Source organism: Myotis yumanensis, unplaced genomic scaffold (assembly GCF_028538775.1).
Source record: "Myotis yumanensis isolate MYYU_CA2020_CCGP unplaced genomic scaffold, mMyoYum1.0.hap1 SCAF_6, whole genome shotgun sequence".
NCBI lineage: Eukaryota > Metazoa > Chordata > Mammalia > Chiroptera > Vespertilionidae > Myotis > Myotis yumanensis.
Window position 1 is genome coordinate 80753406 of NW_027223757.1, and position 20446 is coordinate 80773851.

General features: G+C 39.2%; 1 protein-coding gene across 2 annotated transcripts in view; it reads right to left on the reverse strand.

The window, feature by feature from the left end:
• CD2AP (CD2 associated protein) overlaps positions 1-20446 on the reverse strand; it is a 116382-nt gene that overhangs the window by 60831 nt on the left and 35105 nt on the right. Inside the window, exons 1-2 of one of the 2 annotated variants that reach the window (XM_070418450.1) lie at positions 18137-18424; positions 11809-11962 (exon numbers count right to left, since the gene is read on the reverse strand). In XM_070418450.1, the coding sequence (XP_070274551.1) occupies positions 11809-11962; positions 18137-18151 (169 nt within the window). In that variant the 5' untranslated portion in view covers positions 18152-18424. Of the gene's footprint in view, positions 1-11808; positions 11963-18136; positions 18425-20446 lie in introns of those variants that run through there. The other variant, XM_070418449.1, reaches the window with a different exon arrangement.

Consider the following 20446-nt stretch of genomic DNA (forward strand, 5'->3'; position numbering starts at 1 on the left):
AAAAAGGGAGGGGGGGAGGGGAGGGAGGGAGAGAGAGAGAGACAGACAGACAGACAGACATCCACATGAAAGAAACACATTGATTGGTTGCTTCCCATACATGCCCTGTCCAAGGTCAGGAATCAAACCTGCAACTGAGGTACGGGCCCTTAACTATAATTGAACCTTCGACTCTTTGGTGCGCAGGTCAACTATCCACTAAGCCAAACCAACCAGGGTTCCATTGCTTTTCAGAGAGAGTGAAGGGGAGGAGTGCGGAGAGAGAAACATCGATGTGAGAGAGACAGAGCAACTGGTTGCCTCTTGCATATGCCTAGACCAGGAGTGGAGAGTAAACCCAGAACCCAGGTATGTGCCCTTGACCGAGAATCAAACCTGCAACCCTTTGGTACGCAGGTCAACACTCTAACCATTTAGCCACAGTGCCCAGGACTTAAGGTGTGATTTTTTAAAATTACACTTTATTGGTTAGCAGCATGCACTATTATTTAACACTAGAGGCCCAGTGCACAAAATTTGTGCACAGGGGGTGGGATAGTATCCCTCAGCCTGGCCTGTGCCCTCTCGCAATCCAGGACCCCTCAGGGGTTGTCCGACTGCTGGTTTAGAGATTAGGAAAAAACCTTGTGAGAGAAAAAGAATGAAACAAAACTGAGGCCACTCCAGCAAAGGTGGGTTCTGAGGAGCTAGGGTTCACTTTCTGCATGAAGATTTGCCAGGCCAGAAAAGAGGGGAGGAATTAGTGTGTGTGTGTGAGAGAGAGACACACCCCCCCAAGACTCCAGACTCTTTTTTTTTTTTTTTTATTTTTTATTTTTTTTATTTTTCGCTTAAAGTATTACAAAGGGTATTACATAAGTATCCTTTCCCCCCCCCCCTTGACAAACCCCTACCCTCCCTTACCCCCCAGTGTCTTATGTCCATTAGTTATGCTTATATGCATGCATACAAGTCCTTCGGTTGATCTCTTACTCCCCTCCCTCCTGTCCCCCAACTCTCTCTGGCCTTCCCACTGCAGTTTGACAATCAGTTTGAGGCAGCTCTGCCTCTGTATCTATTATTGTTCAAAAGTTTGTAATGGTCTTTATTATCCATGAATGAGTGAGATCATGTGGTATTTTTCCTTCATTGACTGGCTTGTTTCACTTAGCATAATGCTCTCCAGTTCCATCCATGATGTTGCAAATGGTAGGAGTTCCTTCTTTTTAACAGCAGCATAGTATTCCATCGTGTAGATGTACCACAGCTTTCTAATCCATTCATCTACTGATGGGCACTTAGGCTGTTTCCAGATCTTAGCTATGGTGAATTGTGCTGCTATGAACATCTGGGTGCATATATCCTTTCTGATTGGTGTTTCTGGTTTCTTGGGATATATTCCTAGGAGTGGGATCACAGGGTCAAATGGGAGTTCCATTTCCAATTTTTTGAGGAACCTCCATACTGCCTTCCATAGTGGCTGCACCAGTCTGCATTCCCACCAGCAGTGCACAAGTGTTCCTTTTTCTCCACATCCTCTCCAGCACTTGTCGTTTGTTGATTTGTTGATGATGGCCATTCTGACAGGTGTGAGATGGTACCTCATTGTTGTTTTGATTTGCATTTCTCGGATGATTAGTGACTTTGAGCATGTTTTCATATGTCTCTTGGCTTTCTGAATGTCCTCTTTTGAAAGGTGTCTATTTAGATCCTTTGCCCATTTTTTGATTGGATTGTTTATCTTCTTTTTGTTAAGTTGTATGAGTTCCCTATAAATTTTGGAGATTAAGCCCTTATCAGATATGACGTTGGCAAATATGTTTTCCCACGAGGTGGGTTTTCTTGTTGTTTTGTTGATGGTTTCTTTTGCTGTGCAGAAGCTTTTTATTTTGATGTAGTCCCATTTGTTCAGTTTCTCTTTAGTTTCAACTGCCCTAGGAGCTGTATCAGTGAAGAAATTGTTTTGGCATATGTCTGAGATTTTGTTGCCTTTGTATTCTTCTAGAATTTTTATGGTTTCCTGTCGTACATTTAAGTCCTTTATCCATTTTGAGTTTATTCTTGTGTATGGTGTAAGTTGGTGGTCTAGTTTCATTTTCTTGCATATGTCTGTCCAATTTTCCCAACACCATTTATTGAAGAGACTATCTTGGCTCCATTGTATGTTCATGCCTCCTTTGTCAAAAATTAATTGAGCATATTGGTTCGGGCTAATTTCTGGACTCTCTATTCTATTCCACTGATCTATATGCCTGTTCTTGTGCCAGTACCAGGCAGTTTTGAGAACAGTGGCTTTGTAATACAGCTTGATATCTGGCATTGAGATCCCACCTACTTTGTTCTTTCTCAGGATCGTTGCAGCTATTCTGGGTCTTTTTTTATTCCAGATGAATTTTTGGAGAGTTCGTTCTAGATCTGTGAAGAAGGCCATTGGTATTTTAATGGGAAGTGCGTTGAATGTATAGATTGCTTTGGGTAGTATGGACATTTTAATGATGTTGATTCTACCAATCCAAGAACATGGTATGTTCTTCCATCTGTTTATGTCTTCCTCTATCTCTTTTTTCAACGTCCTGTAGTTTTCTGAGTAGAGGTTTTTAACCTCTTTAGTTAAGTTTATTCCTAGGTATCTTAATTTTTTTGGTGCGATGGTAAATGGGATTGTTTTTCTGATCTCCCTTTCTGAAAGTTCACTATTGGTGTATAGAAATGCCTCAGATTTCTTGGGGTTAATTTTGTATCCTGCTACATTGCCAAATTCATGTATTAAGTCTAGTAGCTTTTTGATGGAGTCTCTAGGGTTTTGTATGTATAATATCATGTCATCTGCAAATAAGGACAGTTTTACTTCCTCTTTTCCAATTTGGATGCCTTTTATTCCTTCTTCTTGCCGAATTGCAATGGCTAATACTACCAGTACTATGTTGAACAGGAGTGGTGAGAGTGGGCATCCCTGTCTTGTTCCTGTTCTTAGGGGAAATGGTGTTAGTTTTTGTCCATTGAGTATGATGTTGGCTGTGGGCCTGTCATATATGGCTTTTATTATGTTGAGGTATGATCCTTCTATTCCCACCTTTCTGAGAGTTTTTATCAAAAATGGGTGTTGGATTTTGTCGAATGCTTTTTCTGCATCAATTGATATGACCATGTGGTTTTTTTCTTTCAATTTGTTTATGTGATGTATCACATTTATTGATTTACGGATGTTGTACCATCCTTGCATCTCTGGGATGAATCCTACTTGGTCATGGTGTATGATCCTTCTGATGTACTGCTGGATCCGATTTGCTAAGATTTTGTTGAGGATTTTGGCATCTATGTTCATGAGGGATATTGGCCTGTAATTCTCTTTCATTGTGATGTCTTTACCTGGTTTTGGTATTAGGGTGATGCTGGCTTCATAGAATGAGCTTGGAAGCGTTCCTTCCTCTTGAATTTTTTGTAGTAGTCTGAGGAGGGTAGGTTTTAGTTCTTCCTTGAATGTTTGGTAGAACTCCCCTGTGAAGCCGTCTGGCCCTGGGCTTTTGTTTGCTGGAAGCTTTCTGATGACTGCTTCAATTTCTTCCATAGTTATTGGCCTATTGAGGTTTTTAGATTCTTCCTGATTGAGTTTTGGAATGTTGTATTTTTCTAGGAATTTGTCCATTTCCTCCAGGTTGTCCAGTTTGTTGGAGTAGAGTTGCTCGTAGTATTGTTTAACAATCATTTGTATTTCTGTGGGGTCTGTTGTTATTTCGCCTCTATCATTTCTGATTTGGTTTATTTGGGACCTCTCTCTTTGCTTCTTGGTGAGCCTGGCTAGGGGTTTGTCAATCTTGTTTATCCTTTCAAAGAACCAGCTCTTGGTTTCATTGATTTTCTGTATTGTTTTTTTGGTCTCTATTTCATTGATTTCTGCTCTAATCTTTATTATCTCCTTCCTTCTGCTCACTCTGGGGTTTTCTTGTTGCTCTCTTTCTAATTCTTTGAGTTGTAGAGTTAGATGATTGACTACCATTTTTTCTTGTTTTTTGAGATAGGCCTGTAGAGCTATAAACTTTCCTCTCAGGACTGCTTTCATTGTGTCCCAGAGGTTTTGGATTGTTGTGTTTTCATTGTCATTAGTGTCCAGGATGTTTTTAATTTCTTCTTTGATGTCATCGGTAACCCAATCAATATTTAATAACATGCTATTCAGCTTCCAAGTGTTTGAGTATTTTGGGTTGGTTTTATTGTAGTTTATTTCTAACATTATGCCATCGTGGTCTGAGAAGAAGCTTTTTATGATTTCAATCTTCTTGAATTTGTGGAGACTTTGCTTGTGACCCAATATGTGGTCTATTTTTGAATATGTCCCATGAGCACCTGAGAGGAATGTATATTCCGCAGCTGTGGGGTGAAGTGTTCTGAAGATGTCAATTAAGTCCATCTGATCTAGTGAGTCATTTAGGATTGCTGTTTCTTTGCTGAGTTTTTGTCTAGTGGATTTATCCAGTGATGTCAGTGGTGTATTAAAGTCCCCTACTATGATTGTATTGTTGTCGATCTCTCCCCTGATATCTTCCAGAAGTTTTCTTATGTATGTGGGTGCTCCTGCATTGGGTGCATATATGTTTACCAGGGTTATATCCTCTTGTTGTATTGATCCCTTTAGTATTATGAAGTGGCCTTCCTTATCTCTGGTTATGGCCTTCACTTTGAGATGTATTTTGTCAGATATAAGTATTGCTACCCCAGCTTTCTTTTCCTTTCCATTTGCGTGAAAGATATTTTTCCATCCCTTCACTTTCAGTCTGTGTGCGTCCCTTCTAATGAGGTGGGTCTCTTGTAGACAGCAGATGTATGGGTCATGTTTTTTTATCCATTCAGCCACTCGATGTCTTTTGGTTGGAGCATTTAGTCCATTTACATTTAAAGTTATTATTGAAAGGTATTTGTTTGTAGCCATTTCTTTTTTGTGTGTGTGTATGTGGCTGTTTTCTTTCTGAGCTTGATATTTCTTCTTTTTACACCAGTCCCTTTAGCATTTCTTGCATGGCTGGCTTGGTGGTGATAAACTCCCTTAGCCCTTTTTTGTCTGTGAAGCTTCTTATTTCCCCTTCAATTTTGAATGATAGCCTTGCTGGATAGAGTATTCTTGGATTCAGTCCTTTGCTTTGCATCACTTTGTAGATTTCCGTCCATTCTTTTCTGGCCTGATGTGTTTCTGTTGAGAAATCATTTGATAATCTAATGGGAGATCCCTTGTATGTTACTTTCCGTCTCTCTCTTGCAGCCTGTAAGATTCTCTCTTTATCCTGAACATTTGCCATGGTAATTATGATGTGTCTTGGTGTGGGTCTTTTCGGGTTCACCTTGTTTGGAACTCTCTGGGCTTGTGTGACTTTTTTCTTCCCCACCTCAGGGAAGTTTTCTGATATTATTTCTTCGAATAGGTTTTCTAATCCATGTTCGTCTTTCTGTTGTTCTGGCACCCCTATTATTCGTATGTTGTTTCGTTTCATGTTGTCCCAAAGCTCCCTTAGGCTCTCCTCCTGTCTTTTAATTTTTTTCTCCATTTGCCGTACAGTTTGAGTGTGTTTTGCTTCCTTGTCTTCTAATTCACTAATTCGGTCCTCCGCTTCTCCCAGTCTACTGTTGATACTTTCAATGGAGTTTTTTATTGAAGCTATGTCACTCTTCATTTCTTCTTGGGACTTACTTAAGTTGTTGATTTTTTCATCTGTTTCTTCTAGCTTCTTGCATAAGTAGTTGAGTTTTTCATCTGTTTCTTCTTGCTTCTTGAACATGTGGTGCATGTACTCTAGGAACCTTATTCTGAATTCTTTTTCCGTCATGTTGCATATCTCTGTCTCACTTAGCTGCTTTTCTGGGGAGTCCTCCTTTTCTTTCCTTTGGGGGTTTCTTTGCCTACCCATGTTTGATCTCGCTGACATATGTAGATGTTGAGATGTTCAGTGGCTGCTCCCTGGGTGGCAGGGGCTCCTTGGGTTGTGGTTGCTGCTCAGATGGTTGCGGTAGCAGCTGCTTTCCAGTTGGCAGCAGCTCCTCTGGTGGGTGTTGTTCACAGCTGTGTTGGCTCTTCTGGCTGGTAGGGGGAGGCTTCAAGTACAGTTGCTGTTCCACAGACAGAGGGTGTGGTGATCAGGAGGCTGTGGTGATCAGGAGTCTGCGGTGCTCAGGGGGCTGCTGTTGCTTGGATCTGCGGTCTGGGAAACGCTCCTCTCTTATGGGCACTGCATGGTCTGATCAGTTCCTCAGGATGCCCCCTTTAGTCTCAGTTCTCCGCAATCACAAAATCCAAATCTCAAATCTCCTGGCGCCAGCAAACCCGCGGAACTCCTTACCCTGGTCAGGGTCTGTGTCTGTCCCAAGAGACGCGGCTGGCTGCCATGCGGTCTCCCTCCGACCCTCTGGGCTCAGGTCTGGCAAACTTTCCTGCCCAGATCCCTGGTTTTTAACCTTTCCAGGGGAGGTCTGCCCTTCCAGGCTGCAAGCCGTCTCACCAGCTGAGTAAATTTGCCAATTCGGGGTGGGTGTTATTAGTTTCAGCTGCTTACTCCGTTTGCTCCGGGACAAGACCTGGGACGCGTCTGCCTATATCGCCGCCATCTTCCCTCGACTCCAGACTCTTTTGTTCTAAAGCACAAAACTTTGCTTTCCCCACATTTATCGCATGTCTAAACAAACCATCGTGTACTTCAAGCAACATGTATTAGGGAAGGAGAATGCAGCCTTAAAGCAAAGGGTGGGGGTGTCAGAAGTAACTCCTCTCATCCCCCGAGCTGAAGCTCCTTGGGGTCCTGCCTCTTTGTGAATCCACATTTATCTCTTGGCCCATGGGAAGTTAGGGAGCGCAGCATTATCCTGGGAGGGGAAGGTCATGGGACTGCACCCATGTTATCACCCCAAGTATCATTTCCTCACCCTGCCGGGTTGCTTTCCACCCCACCACTGATCCAGTTAATGGGGTCGGAGGTCTGAGGCTGGACGCTTCCAGGCAGAGAGCACGCTGGGGGCCGGGTGGTCCAGCTCTGTGGCCGCCTGAGGGCAGCGGCTCAGAGTGTTCTGCCCCCCCATGCTAGACTCAATCCGATTGGGTGTAGGGAGATTGGGCAGCTCCGCAGCTAGCGCCTTTGAATTGCGTGCTGCTGGGGGGGGGGGGGGGGTGCTCCCCAGAAAGAGGTTTTTCAAAAGCCAACCAGGAGGTTGGCTGGCCAGGGCCTTCCTCCCCACAGCTGCAGGCTGCTGGCCTCACCCTCTGGCTGCACTCGCCTTGGCCTGGCGCCACCTGCGTCTGCTGCCACCCACCCCTGGTCCCCCACTCCCCACCGGGCAATTGGCATCTGCCGGCCTGGGGGAGAAGAAAGAGAGACTGGGAGGTTGGCTTGCAGAACCCAATCAGGTGACCAGGGTGGTAAGTGCACGTCATAGCAACCAGTCGTTCTGGTCTTTCGGTCGTTCCTCTGTAACAGTCGCTTAGGCTTTTATATATATATAGATTGCAATGAACCACTTTTTAAAACTAGTCTATTTTGTGATTGCAGGATATGATGCAAACTAACAATAACAAAAAAAAATCAGATTAAAAAAAAACACCACATAAGCTTGCTTTTCCTGGAAAAGTAATCTGAAAGCAAAAACAACCTGCATCCTGTTTTAAATGTTAGCTAGCACCAAATGACCAATTTAGTCCTTCTGGCACAGGAACTTAAAAACTAGTTATAGAAGATCCTTAGGAAAAAAACCTAAGCTTCCTGGCACCAATGACATATTTTTTTTCTTTCTTACAAAAAAAAAAAAAAAAAGGAATTACATCCCATATGAGGAAGATAAAATTTAGTATGTCTTTATCTATTAGGAGACAAAATAAAATACTCATAACCTTTAAGCCCTTTGTCTAGCCTTCACTTAAAAAGAAACCTATCTCTTTATAGCTCAGTAAAGCTAAAAAAGAGGTAAGTGAATTTTAGAGTAGGCAGAAGTCATAAATAGTCCTCCTGTGGGCCTAAGAATTCTCCTTTTGCACAGAAATTCTACATAGAGCTTCACCTGTAGGATGTGGACACACCGTTAATTGTTCCCAATCTCCAAACAAACAGAATTTCAAAATTCAGGACAATTAAAACTACTGAAACTGTCCATCTTCAGCCAGTGCATGTAAAGATTACAGGTAATATCAAAATATGGTTTGTACGTTGCATTTACTGGGATACAAAGAACATATAGAATGATTTTACTGATCTGTCTCAGTGTCATAAAATGTGTTGCATTTTTATGAAAATCTGATTTTATTTTATGAAAGTAATCAAAGGGTAATATAACCCAGAAAGTACAGGTTTCCCCCAAACTTCAGACAGTAGCATAGAAAGTAACAGGTTGAAATATAAGGAGACTATAAAAGTCATACATTTTTCTTACATTTGTGAAATGTATATAAATAAGATTTGTTTACAGTAGAGTACGTGGTACTGCAAGAGATTTGAAGACCACATATCAAAGACACTAATTTAAGATAAATGTGGTTGAACACTAACTTACTACTTATTAAAGTAAATTGGACAAAGTAATTAGTAATCAATCTCTCAAGGAACTTCAGAATTTACTATGTTAAAATGCTATCTGCTTCCATAAAGGTTGCACTTCTTTGTACATGTTTAATACTTTCTGGTACAGTCTTTCTCAAGATGTCAAGCTCTTTGAGAACAGCAATATTATCCATCTTTTCTAACACTTTCTCACCAGTAACAAAATAAAACTGAAGAGTTTCAGGTTGGGAAACGTCTGGCCTGTGGGCTGTATAAGGCCGGAGAAATCACTTGGTCTGGCCCTGCCAAGGCATTAGGGGTGAGTTAATTAAATGTTTGACCAAATACAGCAGGCTAATTTTTAAGTTGATAATTTTGTATGGCCTGCAAATGATATTATAAATATCCAAATGGCCCTTGGCAAAAAAAAGGTTCCCCACCTCTGGTTTAAATGATCTAAGATAATAAGACAGACCCCAACTCATGTCTGATTTCAAATGTGGTGCTGTTCCTCTATGCTAAACTGTTCTTCTAACATATTTGCAGAGTGCCAAATATTTAAAAGGCACTCTCTTGGGGCAATCACCTTGGAAAACTGAATGTTTATGTTCAGATGTCTAACCACTAAAGAATCATACTATTGATATCCAGAAAACCAAGATGGCGGCATAGGTAAACACCGGAAATTGCTGCCTCGCACAACTATTTCAAAAATACAACTAAAAGACAAAACGGACATCATCCAGAAGCACAGGAAGGCTGACTGAATGGAAATTCTACAACTAGAAGGAAAGAGAAAAGCACACTGAGACTCAGAGGAGCTGCAGAAGTAAAGTGTAGAGGTACGGAGGCGCACGCACGTGGAACGGGAAGGAATCTCAAGCTCACAACTGCTCTGAACTCCAGTTCCGGGAGAGTCTCTGGGGACCCAGACTCATACGGGGAGAAACTGGACTGTCTGGCATCAATTGGAACTCAAGGGCGGCTTTCTCTCACAGGTGCTTGCAGCTTGCAGCGATTACCAGGACACTGAGAAGCGGGGCCTCTTAGGGCAGGACTGAGGAGCAGCCATAGCTGCTTGCTGTGCCCTGGTGATCCCCTGGGACCCCTCCTCGCCCAAGCTGTGCGCTGGCTTTTGCATATGAAAGGCCTGGCCCTTTGCAATCTGAAAATTACCTAACAAACTGCAGCTGGGTCAGAAAGACCCAGAACTTCCAAAAGAAGGCCCAAGGCCCCACAGCAGCTTGCACTGCTTCACAGCTGGGCCTCATCTGGGCACCTCCAAACCCCAAACAAAGAAGAGGAATCTGCAGATCTCTCCATAGCTCCTGCTGGGTAGCCTCAGACAGAGGCTAAATTAGCACCTCCTTAGAGATCCAAGAGCCAGTGTACCCAGAGGTCAGAGTGGGACCATCCAGATTACAACTCCTCAGATCCATAAGGGATACGCTCAGGGGGCAGACTCAGTGAGCACCAAAGCCCCACTGAAGCAAGTCTTGACCCAGAAGGGTGTCTCCAGCACAGAAGTTCTCCCACTGCAGACACAGCTGATTCTCACAGCCAACTGGCCTGGAGGTCAATTCCTCCCAGTGATACCTACAACAATCAAGGCTTAACTACAACAAGACTGTGCACAAAGCCCACAAAGGGGTGAACCAAGAGTGTCCAACTCAGGTAATTGGGGAGGCTGAGCCACTGGGCCCTATAGGACACCTAGCACAGAAAGCCACTCTATCAACACAGGGAAGAATAAAAAATGCGGAGACAAAGAAACAGGTCACAAATGACAGAAATGGAGGAAAGCAAACTCCTGGATATAGAGTTCTAAACCACACTTCTAAGATTTTTCAAGAATTTTCTAGAAACTGCCGATAAATTTAGTGAGACCCTCAAGAAATCTAGTGAGACCCTCAAGGTTATGAAAAAGGACCAACTAGAAATTTAAGCATACACTAACTGAAATAAAGAATATTATACAGAGTTCCAACAGCATACTAGAGGATCGCAAGAATCAAGTCAAAGATTTGCAATACGAAGAAGTTAAAAACACCCAACTGGAAAAACAAAAAGAAAAAAGAATCCAAAAATATGAAGATAGTGTAAGGAGCCTCTGGGACAACTTCAAGCTTACCAACATCTGAATTATGGGGGTGCCAGAAGAAGAGAGAGAGCAAGATATTGAAAACCTATTTGAAGAAATAATGACAGAAAACTTCCCCTACCTGGTGAAAGAAATAGACTTCCAAGTCCAGGAAGCACAGAGAACCCCAAACAAAAGGAATCCAAAGAGGACCACACCAAGACACATCATCATTAAAATGCCAAGAGCAAAAGACAAAGAGAGAATCTTAAAAGCACCAAGAGAAAAACAATCAGTTATCTACAAGGGAGTACCCATACGACTGTCAGCTGATTTCTCAACAGAAACTATTCAGGCCAGAAGGGAGTGGCAAGAAATATTCAAAGTGCTGAATACCAAGAACCTACAACCAAGATTACTTTACCCAGCAAAGCTATCATTCAGAATTGAGGGTCAGATAAAGAGCTTCACTGATAAGAAAAAGCTAAAGGAGTTCATCACCACCAAACCAGTATTATATGAAATGCTGAAAGGTATCCTTTAAGAAGAGGAAGAAGAAAAAGGTAAAGATACAAATTATGAACAACAAATACACATCTATCAACAAGTGAATCTAAAAATCAAGTGAATGAATAATCTGATGAACAGAATAAACTGGTGAATATAATAGAATCAGGGGCACAGACAGGGATTGGACTGACTATTCTCGGGGGCGGGGGGAAGGGGTGTGGATGGTACTGGACAAAAATCGTACACCTATGGATGAGGACAGTGGTGGGTGGGGGGGAGTAAGGGCAGAGGGTGGGGTGGGAACCAGGTGGAGGGGAGCTATGGGGGGAAAAAAGAGGAACAACTGTAATAATCTGAACAATAAAGATTTAATTTAAAAAAAAGGAATCATACTATCAAAATTCTTGCATCTACCTATACTGCTTAAGGATAAGCAGACACTTAAGCTTTTCAGTAAATAAATAGTATTAAAATAAATTTAAGGCAAAGGGTTAACAAGTCAATAGAGCCTTAAACACTAATAAGAAAACCATTCCCACACATAGTTGTCAGCAACTCATATAAAGAATTGACTACATGGGCCAGTAACTGGTAACATGAGAGTAAGTGGGAAGTTTCTGCACTCAACTGCAAAAGGTTGAGCTAATTTTTCATAACGTAATTTATGAACAGCTAGAAGACATCCTTCTATTTTGACTCAATTTATTAAAAGTAAAGAAATTATTTACATACTTTTTTTAATGTTTTTAGTTGGTGGATGTGGCTGAATTCCTCCAGCTGGAAGTCCATAGGTGCTTATTCGTTGCACAAGACTTGCTACATTCCCATGCCTTTCCCGTCTGATGGGCAAATTGTCATCCTTGGATTCTGTTTCTCTCTTAATTTCCTATAAAAGGGAAAATCAGGAAATAGGAAAATTAAGTTATTTTATTAAATTCTCTATTGTAAAATGACAAAGCACAGGTACAATGATCTATAGTAATAAAAGTGTAATATGCTAATTAGACCGGACAGCCAAAAGACCTTCCAGACATCATTCTGGACGAAGCTGCTATGGCAGGGGCCGAGGAAGAGGCGGTTAGGGGCGATCAGGCAGGCAGGTGAGCAGTCAGGCAGGTAGAAAAGTGGTTAGGGCAATGAGGCAGGAAGGCAGAGTGGTTAGGGGCGATTAGCCAGGCAGGCAGGCAGAGTGGTTAGGGGAGATTAGGCAGGCAGGCGAGCAGTTAGGAGCCAGTGGTCCCAGATAGCAAGAGGGTGCAGGCTGGGCTGAGGGGAACCCCCACACCTCCATGCATAAATTTTGTGCACCAGGCCTCTAGTTATTATATAAAACATGATATCAAACGTTTCCAAACTTTTTCTCTGCCCACACAAATTTAAAGAATGCAACGCACTTCGGTAACAGTGGCTCACTATGAGTTTAGGTCTTATCAGAATTGGAGATATAGGTAAAGAAAAGGAGGCTAAAACACCACCTCCACCCCAAAATACACATGGCACTCTGAAATACATAAACAAACAATGACAAACAATAATTCTAAGTCAGGGGTGGACAAACTTTTTCTATAAAGGATCAAATAATAAAATATTTTAGATTTGTGGGTCATTCAATCTCTGTTGAAACAATAGACTCTGCTATTTGAAGTGTAGACACAGCCACTTACTTGAATGAACATAACTATGCACCAACAAAATTTTATTTATGAATACTAAAATTTCAATTTTATATAATTTCGCATGTCATTAAATGTCATGCTTCCTTTGGTTCTCCCCTCCCCCATTTATAATATTCTTAGCGAGCATTCTCGGCTCATGAACTACAAAAACAGGTGGCATTCAGATTTGGCCAATGGGCCATAGTTTAATGAACCATGTTCTAAGTTAGAGGCTAAGAGAAGATATGCAAACCTTCATGAAAAGAAGTATAAGAGAAAAGGGAAGTTATGCCATGTGCAGTGATTTTAAAAACTCAGTATCACAAAGATATCAAATCTTCCTAAAACTGATGTAATGATGCAATGCAATTTCAAAAATATCTCACAGATTTAGGAGAGCAATTTAATAAATAGTTTCTAAATTTGTATACAAGAACAAAAGGTCAAGAATAGCCAGAACACTTCAGGGGAAAGAAAGTGAGGGGAATTTTTCTTTTTTACTACGATATACAGAAAAACTATGTGACACTATAAATTAGTACAGTACTGGCATAAACAGACATAGTGATAAATGAAACAAAATAAAAGTCCATAAACAAACAAACTTGATTTATAACAGACAAAAAGTAAGAAAAAAGTAGATTCTTAAAATACATAGTACTTGTAAAACTAATGTTCCCTATTTAGGGTGTAGGGAATGAAACTGGACTCCTAATCTCATACATTTAATATTAAAATTAACAGTTTCTGTTCATTACAATTAAGCATTAAAAAAAGTGAATCACAAACCCGAAGACATTTTTCACATACAAAGTTAACAAAGAATTTCTGTCTCTAGGTGTTTGTATCTACCACAATGTTAACCAGTTGTTACTTTCTAACTAGTAGGATTTCAGGTAATTTTGACTCCTTTGTACTATACAAAAGTGTTTGATGCTTGCTTTGTGTTTTTTTTAAACAATGAATATCGTCTTTCAATCAGAATAAGTTTTTCATTTCAGGAAAACTGTTAAAGTTGGTGGAGAATTGTGAAAAATTGTTAAAGTACAAATTACAGAAGACAAAATACTTTATAATATAGACGCTTCATTTTTATGGTAATGCATTTAGGGAAAAATACTTCAATTTACTATTAATAGTACATGACATTTCAACATTTGAAAACCTTACAGTTTTCAGACTGCACTAAGTATTTTTCAAACATAAAACCTATGTGAAAACTGGTAGTTTACAAACTCAACATGCCAAACCTATTCATTTTGGATTCTCCTGAGCTAACAAGGTTTTAAACAAATAAAAGCCGTACCTCTGAGAGTTATTGTTGCTTTTAGTACAAAAGACCAAGAACTTAGCTTGATATTCAAATCTTGTTCTTCTAAGAAAGTAAAGCTAGTTTAACTTAAAATGATTAAGTACAGGATCAGACCCTAGCCCGTTTGGCTCAGTGGATAGAGCACCAGTCTGCAGACTGAAGGGTCCAGGGTTTATTCTGATTAAGGTCACATGCCCAGGTTGTCGGCTCAATCCCCAGTAGAGGGTGTGCAGGAGGCAGCTGATTAATGATTCTCTTTCATCCTTGATGTTTCTATCTCTCTCCCTCTCCTTTCCTCTCTGAAATCAATAAATATATGTAAAAATAAATAAATAAAAGTACAGGATCAGGAGACAGATGACTTGGGTATGAATTCTGGCATTATCCTGTTTACTAGTTATATTACTTTGGATATTTACGTTATTTTTAAATAAAAATTATGTGAATAAATATATTTGAGACAATGTTTCCCATTTCTATAAAATTAATTCACAACATATTGCTCAAGATTTAGAAACATTTTAAGGACCTTCAAAATTCTTTGAAACATAATCACATCCATGAATATTAGATATAATAAATCTGAGGGCAAAAGATATAAAAAGAAAGGGAGAAGCAAGCTAGAATATATATACAGTTTACCCTACACATGGAAAACTCAGGTTCCAAATACAAAGTACCAACTAAGATATGACAAGAACCAAGTGACCTCCAGGCTATAAGCAAAATTACAAATAAAGTTTACACTGGGCTCCTCCTCCACCTCTTACTGATTCTATCTACCACCAGGCACTTACTTACTTTCTCTCTCTCCCTCCCTCCCTTTCTCTCTTCCTCCTCCTCTCTCACCAACCTACTAACCTAACTCTCTTTTCTAGTTCCTAGATACATAGTGCCCCCAAATTACTCTTTGGCTATCATCTTCAACAGCAATTTTATTGAGTACTTTTTTATTAATAAGGCGTCCAGTGTTTCTTCTTCTCCCTTTACTGCTTTCCACTTAATTAGCCAGTAAATAAAATACATATTAATCCCGTAGCATCCACTGTCTACCAACTTCACTTTTTTCCTGATTTTGAAAATGACTTCAGGAGATCCAGTAACAAAAAAAAAGAGTCCTCACTCAGAGAGTATCATGTCTTGACAAAACAAACAGAAAAACTCTGAATCTCATTCCACAAATGAGGAAAGCCTCCTACATAATAAGTAATCCAATTTTTCAATCCAAAATTGACCAAGAAAAAATACACAATAGGGATAATTTCCAAATAGATAAGAATGTATTATATTGATTGATTTTATTTCATAAGGAATAAAAAGTAACAATTAAAGGAAGTAAAAAGTAAAAGTAAAAGAAGATGAGAAATATAAGCAAATGAGGAAGCTAAAAAGATTGGAGAGAATATAGTTATTCTTCACCTATTAAGGTAATCCAAGATACTTAGCTCTGATTGCACTAAGCAAAACCAGGTAACTTGAAAGATTATCAACAAAATTCACAACCTTTCCTTCATGTTGTAATATATCTATACAATAATTTGGTTATCTGATCATGGCCAGTGCCATGATCAGGATTTGAAAATAGAAATCACTTAAGTTCCATATCATAAAATCAAAGGTTGCAAAGAATAAAAACAAGGTAAGAGCTTCTTTTTTCTTAAATGAAAGAGAGAATATCTAATCACCAAATTCCTAAACAGAGTTACAGATCTGCTTATGTTAATTAAAATTAAGGAATATACATAATTATTTTAAAGTTTACATTCAGGATTTGCAAAAAGTGTTGGAAATCCTGAATGTAACCTCCAACTTTACAGAAGCATAAATCAGAAGGTATGGAAAAGTGACATTATTAAGAATAAGAAAAATAAGATTAAATGTTTATTTGGAACCGTATGCTGTTCTAGCTAACAAGATAATTAACCCCATTCTTAAAAACCTTTTATGAAATCTGTATGTATCGCTGAATGCTAGCATATCAGAATCATCAAGGAAAACAGTAAAAAGATAATGTAGGACGGCCATTTTGAAAGTTTCTAAACTTATTTTTCTCCTTCCCCAAATAAACTATTCTCTATGTAACCACTGTCTCTTCAACTTGGACAAAGGGCCTCCCTATTTCAACTGTCCCTCCCCCATTTGTAAAAGGGAAGAGTAGGAAAAGGGGTGGGAGGATTTATGTATATTTATTGGCATCCTACTCCTTTCCTTGTCCTATCACAAGAATGCTAATGACAGCCAAGTGAAGTAGATTAGAAAAAAACACAATGAAGAACTCTTCTACCCATATTCTTTCAGACATACCACACTGATCGAAATGAACTGGAAATACCTCAATAATTTATAATGGTCACACTTTTCATACTAGTTTTATTAATTTTTAAAAAATGCTATTTGTGTTTTTAGCACTAGGATAAAGGAGTTTTAGAATAAGAACAGCAGGGAATGAGGGATAGTCTATGACTCAAAAGTCACTAAGCCTACATGGAGATCCTTCTCTCAAGCCTCCTAGACTCCCCTGAGGCCACAGATGACAGTGACAAGCAGGCAATGAGGAATACTGACCTAATAAAAAGCAAAACCAGGAGATATCCCAGAAGCCCACGTTTTGGCAATCAAACTTTCCTGGTTTAAATCATTACAACTTGAAACACTTTTGCAGAAACAAAATATATTAACTGCTTAAGGGAAAAAATTAGATTTTAACTTTCCAGGTAAGTCCCAGGTAAACACTAACATGATTTATATCACAATGTCTCAACTTGAAATTTATGGTGTGAAAAATAGGAGATAAAGGGGATGAGGGTACAAATAATTCAGTTTAAAAGAGTTTCTATAGAAAACAGTCTATAAAATATCTACCAAATTCCTAAATGTAAAAGGAGGTTTTTGAAGGAGGGTTTTGAGAAAAGAAATGTATTTTTCCCATTAAATACTGCTATACTACTTGAGTTTTGTTTCAGCACGTATTACTTATTTTTAATAAAAAAAAACTTGGTGTGCCCTCAAAGAATAGCGCTGTAAGTCAAATTGTTTCAGAGCATTTAGAAAGATCTTAGGTGTGTGAGCACACATTACAAAATCTAAATCCTTATACCTCTTTTCTAACATTACCTGTATTAAACTATTTCTCTAACTCAGTAAATATAGTCTATATGGGATTCAAAATATTATCAAAAGTTAACCCAAGTCACAAAACAAACTGCTCTAATCAGTGTGTATAGTTAATGTTTTACAATATGTAACAGAAAATGTACTATGAGGTAACATGAATAACTATATATAACTTTTGCATTATATCCGCTATTTTTATTGTAATTCCCAATAAGCAAATAAAAGTTGTCTTCTATTTAATATTCTGTTATCTACAGAGTTGTTTTCTCCTCTCCTGTGTTTCCGATTTACGAAAATAAATCAGTCTTCTTCTCCTGATTTAAAGCTAGCTTTCTGAACTATTTTATTAAAGCTACCAACAAATCTCCTACTGCTCAACAAAATCACTGAGGTTTATCTAAGCAAATTAATAGTTTTCACAAAGTAAGGGATTTAAAAAAGAAAGTAAAATTGTCAATTCCTTCACTCAAATAGTAACTCCTCTTGTTGAAACAGTGGAATACCGTAAGATTTAAACACAATATCAGCACTCTTCCAGAAAAAGAAGTTATATTTAAAAAACAAAAAAATCTCTAAGACCTTTTCCAAAGTAGCCATGTACATCAGATCATCTTATTCCCCATTTTGCTACTTAGTATTTTTAAAGAAGCCTTTTAAAAGGTTTTTAAATACATTTGTAATCTATATAATCTAGAAATAAAATGAAATTTTAAAATGCAAGATAAGTTGTCAAACTGCCAATTTTTTTATCTAAAAAAAGCAGATTCGATCATTTAAATCTTTTTCCTAAATGTGAAAAAAAAAAGCCTGCTAGAAATTTAGGTCAAAACACATCCAAATGATTTTTATTTACTTCACAGCTTTTGTTTCTTTGTTTCTTATTATATCAAAAAGCCTAAAATACTTTATAAAGTTCCAAGGATTCTTCAAAGGAGATCAAACTTTCATTTAAAATTTTAAAATATAATAATACACTTACCAACTCCTGAGACATCTTCTGTAAACATATCCACTTGTTTTTTAAAACACTAAAGTAAAATCACCATAACAGTAACCAATCCTATAAAAACCAGTAGCACCTCCAAGATCAGTATAAAGTCCACAAGAAAGCTGTTTGGAAGCTGGTATCCCCAATCCAAAACTACTGTCCTAACACTCTTTAAATACAACTAATGTTTCTGCTAACCTCTTTTGATATCTCATTTCATGACGTTTCTCTGCTTTCCCCATAACCTCCTGTGCTTCAATACTTGTGAAACTACCAAATGTGCCTTCTACATTGGTGCCCAACCCCTTCCCTCCCCAACTTCCTCTGACTCATTCACTCAGGTCATCAGACTATGTACTCTACCATATATGAAACTCAATGAGCAGAGTTCACTAACATTTATTAAATGCCTATAACTAGCCAACTGCACTATTACCTACTTTCATGTGTTATCTTAATCTTCAGAAGCAAGTCATAAAAGAAAATAAAGGTATCAAGTATGCTTATTACCTTTTTACTGAATGCTAATCTATTCTTGTGCTAATATAAGTATTACTCATTTTTCTTAGCACTTTATAACAATGGCTTAAGAAAAAACTATTCCTACACCACTTCCAAAAGAAGAAACTCTTCTAGATTGTGAGATTTTAGACTGTTGAGGATGTGCATTACAATCTCTACTTAAAGGCATCATCATCTTGCTTTCCCGTTACAGAAAGATAGATATATTTTTCCCTATTCCTCCCATTAAGTACAGTTAAAAACTCTAGATACTACTTATTTTTAAAAATAGATAAAAGCATTGTGAAAAGTGGAGGAAAGAAGGTAACACAAGCCAAAGAGACCAGGTTCCTCTGAACCTGTTGAGTTCACTGGATTTTCTTTCTTCCTCATATATTACAGACTGAGTACTGGAGGAGCTGGCAACCTGGAAATGTCAATAGGCAGAGAGAAAAAAAAGCTCCAAGAAAAGCCTTCTCTCTTTAGCCAAAGGACCAAGGAAAGGATAGTCTAGCACAGTGGTCGGCAAACTCATTAGTCAACAGAGTCAAATATCAACAGTACAATGATTGAAATTTCTTTTGAGAGCCAAATTTTCTAAACTTAAACTATATAGGTAGGTACATTGTTATTAACTTAATTAGGGTACTCCTAAGCTGGCCTTTGCTAAAAACGTCCTCAATCTGATTGAGGTACATTCGCTGAGGTCGACCCCTTCCAACTCTCCCATCCACACTTGTCTTGTATACTTGTTTCTCAGTGGTCGGCAAACTGCGGCTCGTGAGCCACATTCGGCTCTTTGGCCCCTTGAGTGTGGCTCTTCCACAAAATACCACGTGCGGGCATGAACGTATAGTGTGATTGAAACTTCGTGGCCCATGTGGAAGAGCCACACTCAAGGGGCCAAAGAGCCGCATGTGGCTCGCGAGCCGCAGTTTGCCGATCACTGGTCTAGCAAGACAGAAAGCTCTAAGACAATAGCCACTACACTGCAGTCAAATATCACAGGAAAAAAACCTACAGCCCCGACCTCACCCACACCAACAAAGGCCAAGTAGGGAGCCTACATTTCCACCCTTAACAGGCTGTAATGAGGTATCCCAACTACCACCCCTTCCCCATGTCCCCAGCCAGGGTAGTATCAAAGGCGGCCAAATGGAGAGCCAAAATTCCCCTCCCAACCAGATAGGAATGAGCCCTCCTCTCCCACCTACTATGAAGGCAGAGGCAGGCCACAAGGCAACACTGAGGAACACCTGCCCCTCCAGGGAGGAGGGTATCAGTGGAGGCTACTGGAGCCTGAACTCCTACTCAGCCAGAATTAACAAGAAGCTTCTCCCCCTCCAAGTGACAATGGAGTCAAGTAGGGAATCTGAATTGGAGGTAACTTTTTTTCCCCCAGCACAAGTTCCCCCTTTAGTTAAATAAAGTCTATGTTTTGATACCAGGTCCTCAACCAATATTCCGATTTTTTAAAAGATATTTTTACCCCCAGATTTCTGCTTTCTCATCTTATAACTGAAGCAACCTTCTAAAGGCATTTTATCTTAGACCCTTATCTTCAAAGAATGACTTTTTCCCCCCAGAGGACTCAATAACAACAAGAACAAAAAAAGATAATTTCCACCAGGTCATTTTTCTATAAATATGATTAGTTACACAGAAAAGACCTATCACAATTAGTGTTATCCTAAGGAACTATAGCTTACTCAAATCCTAACCACCAAAAGCTTTTTTTAGTGTCTAGTTTTTCATCCAGTCGGTCCACTTTTAAATAAACTTAATCTGTTCTATCGCTAC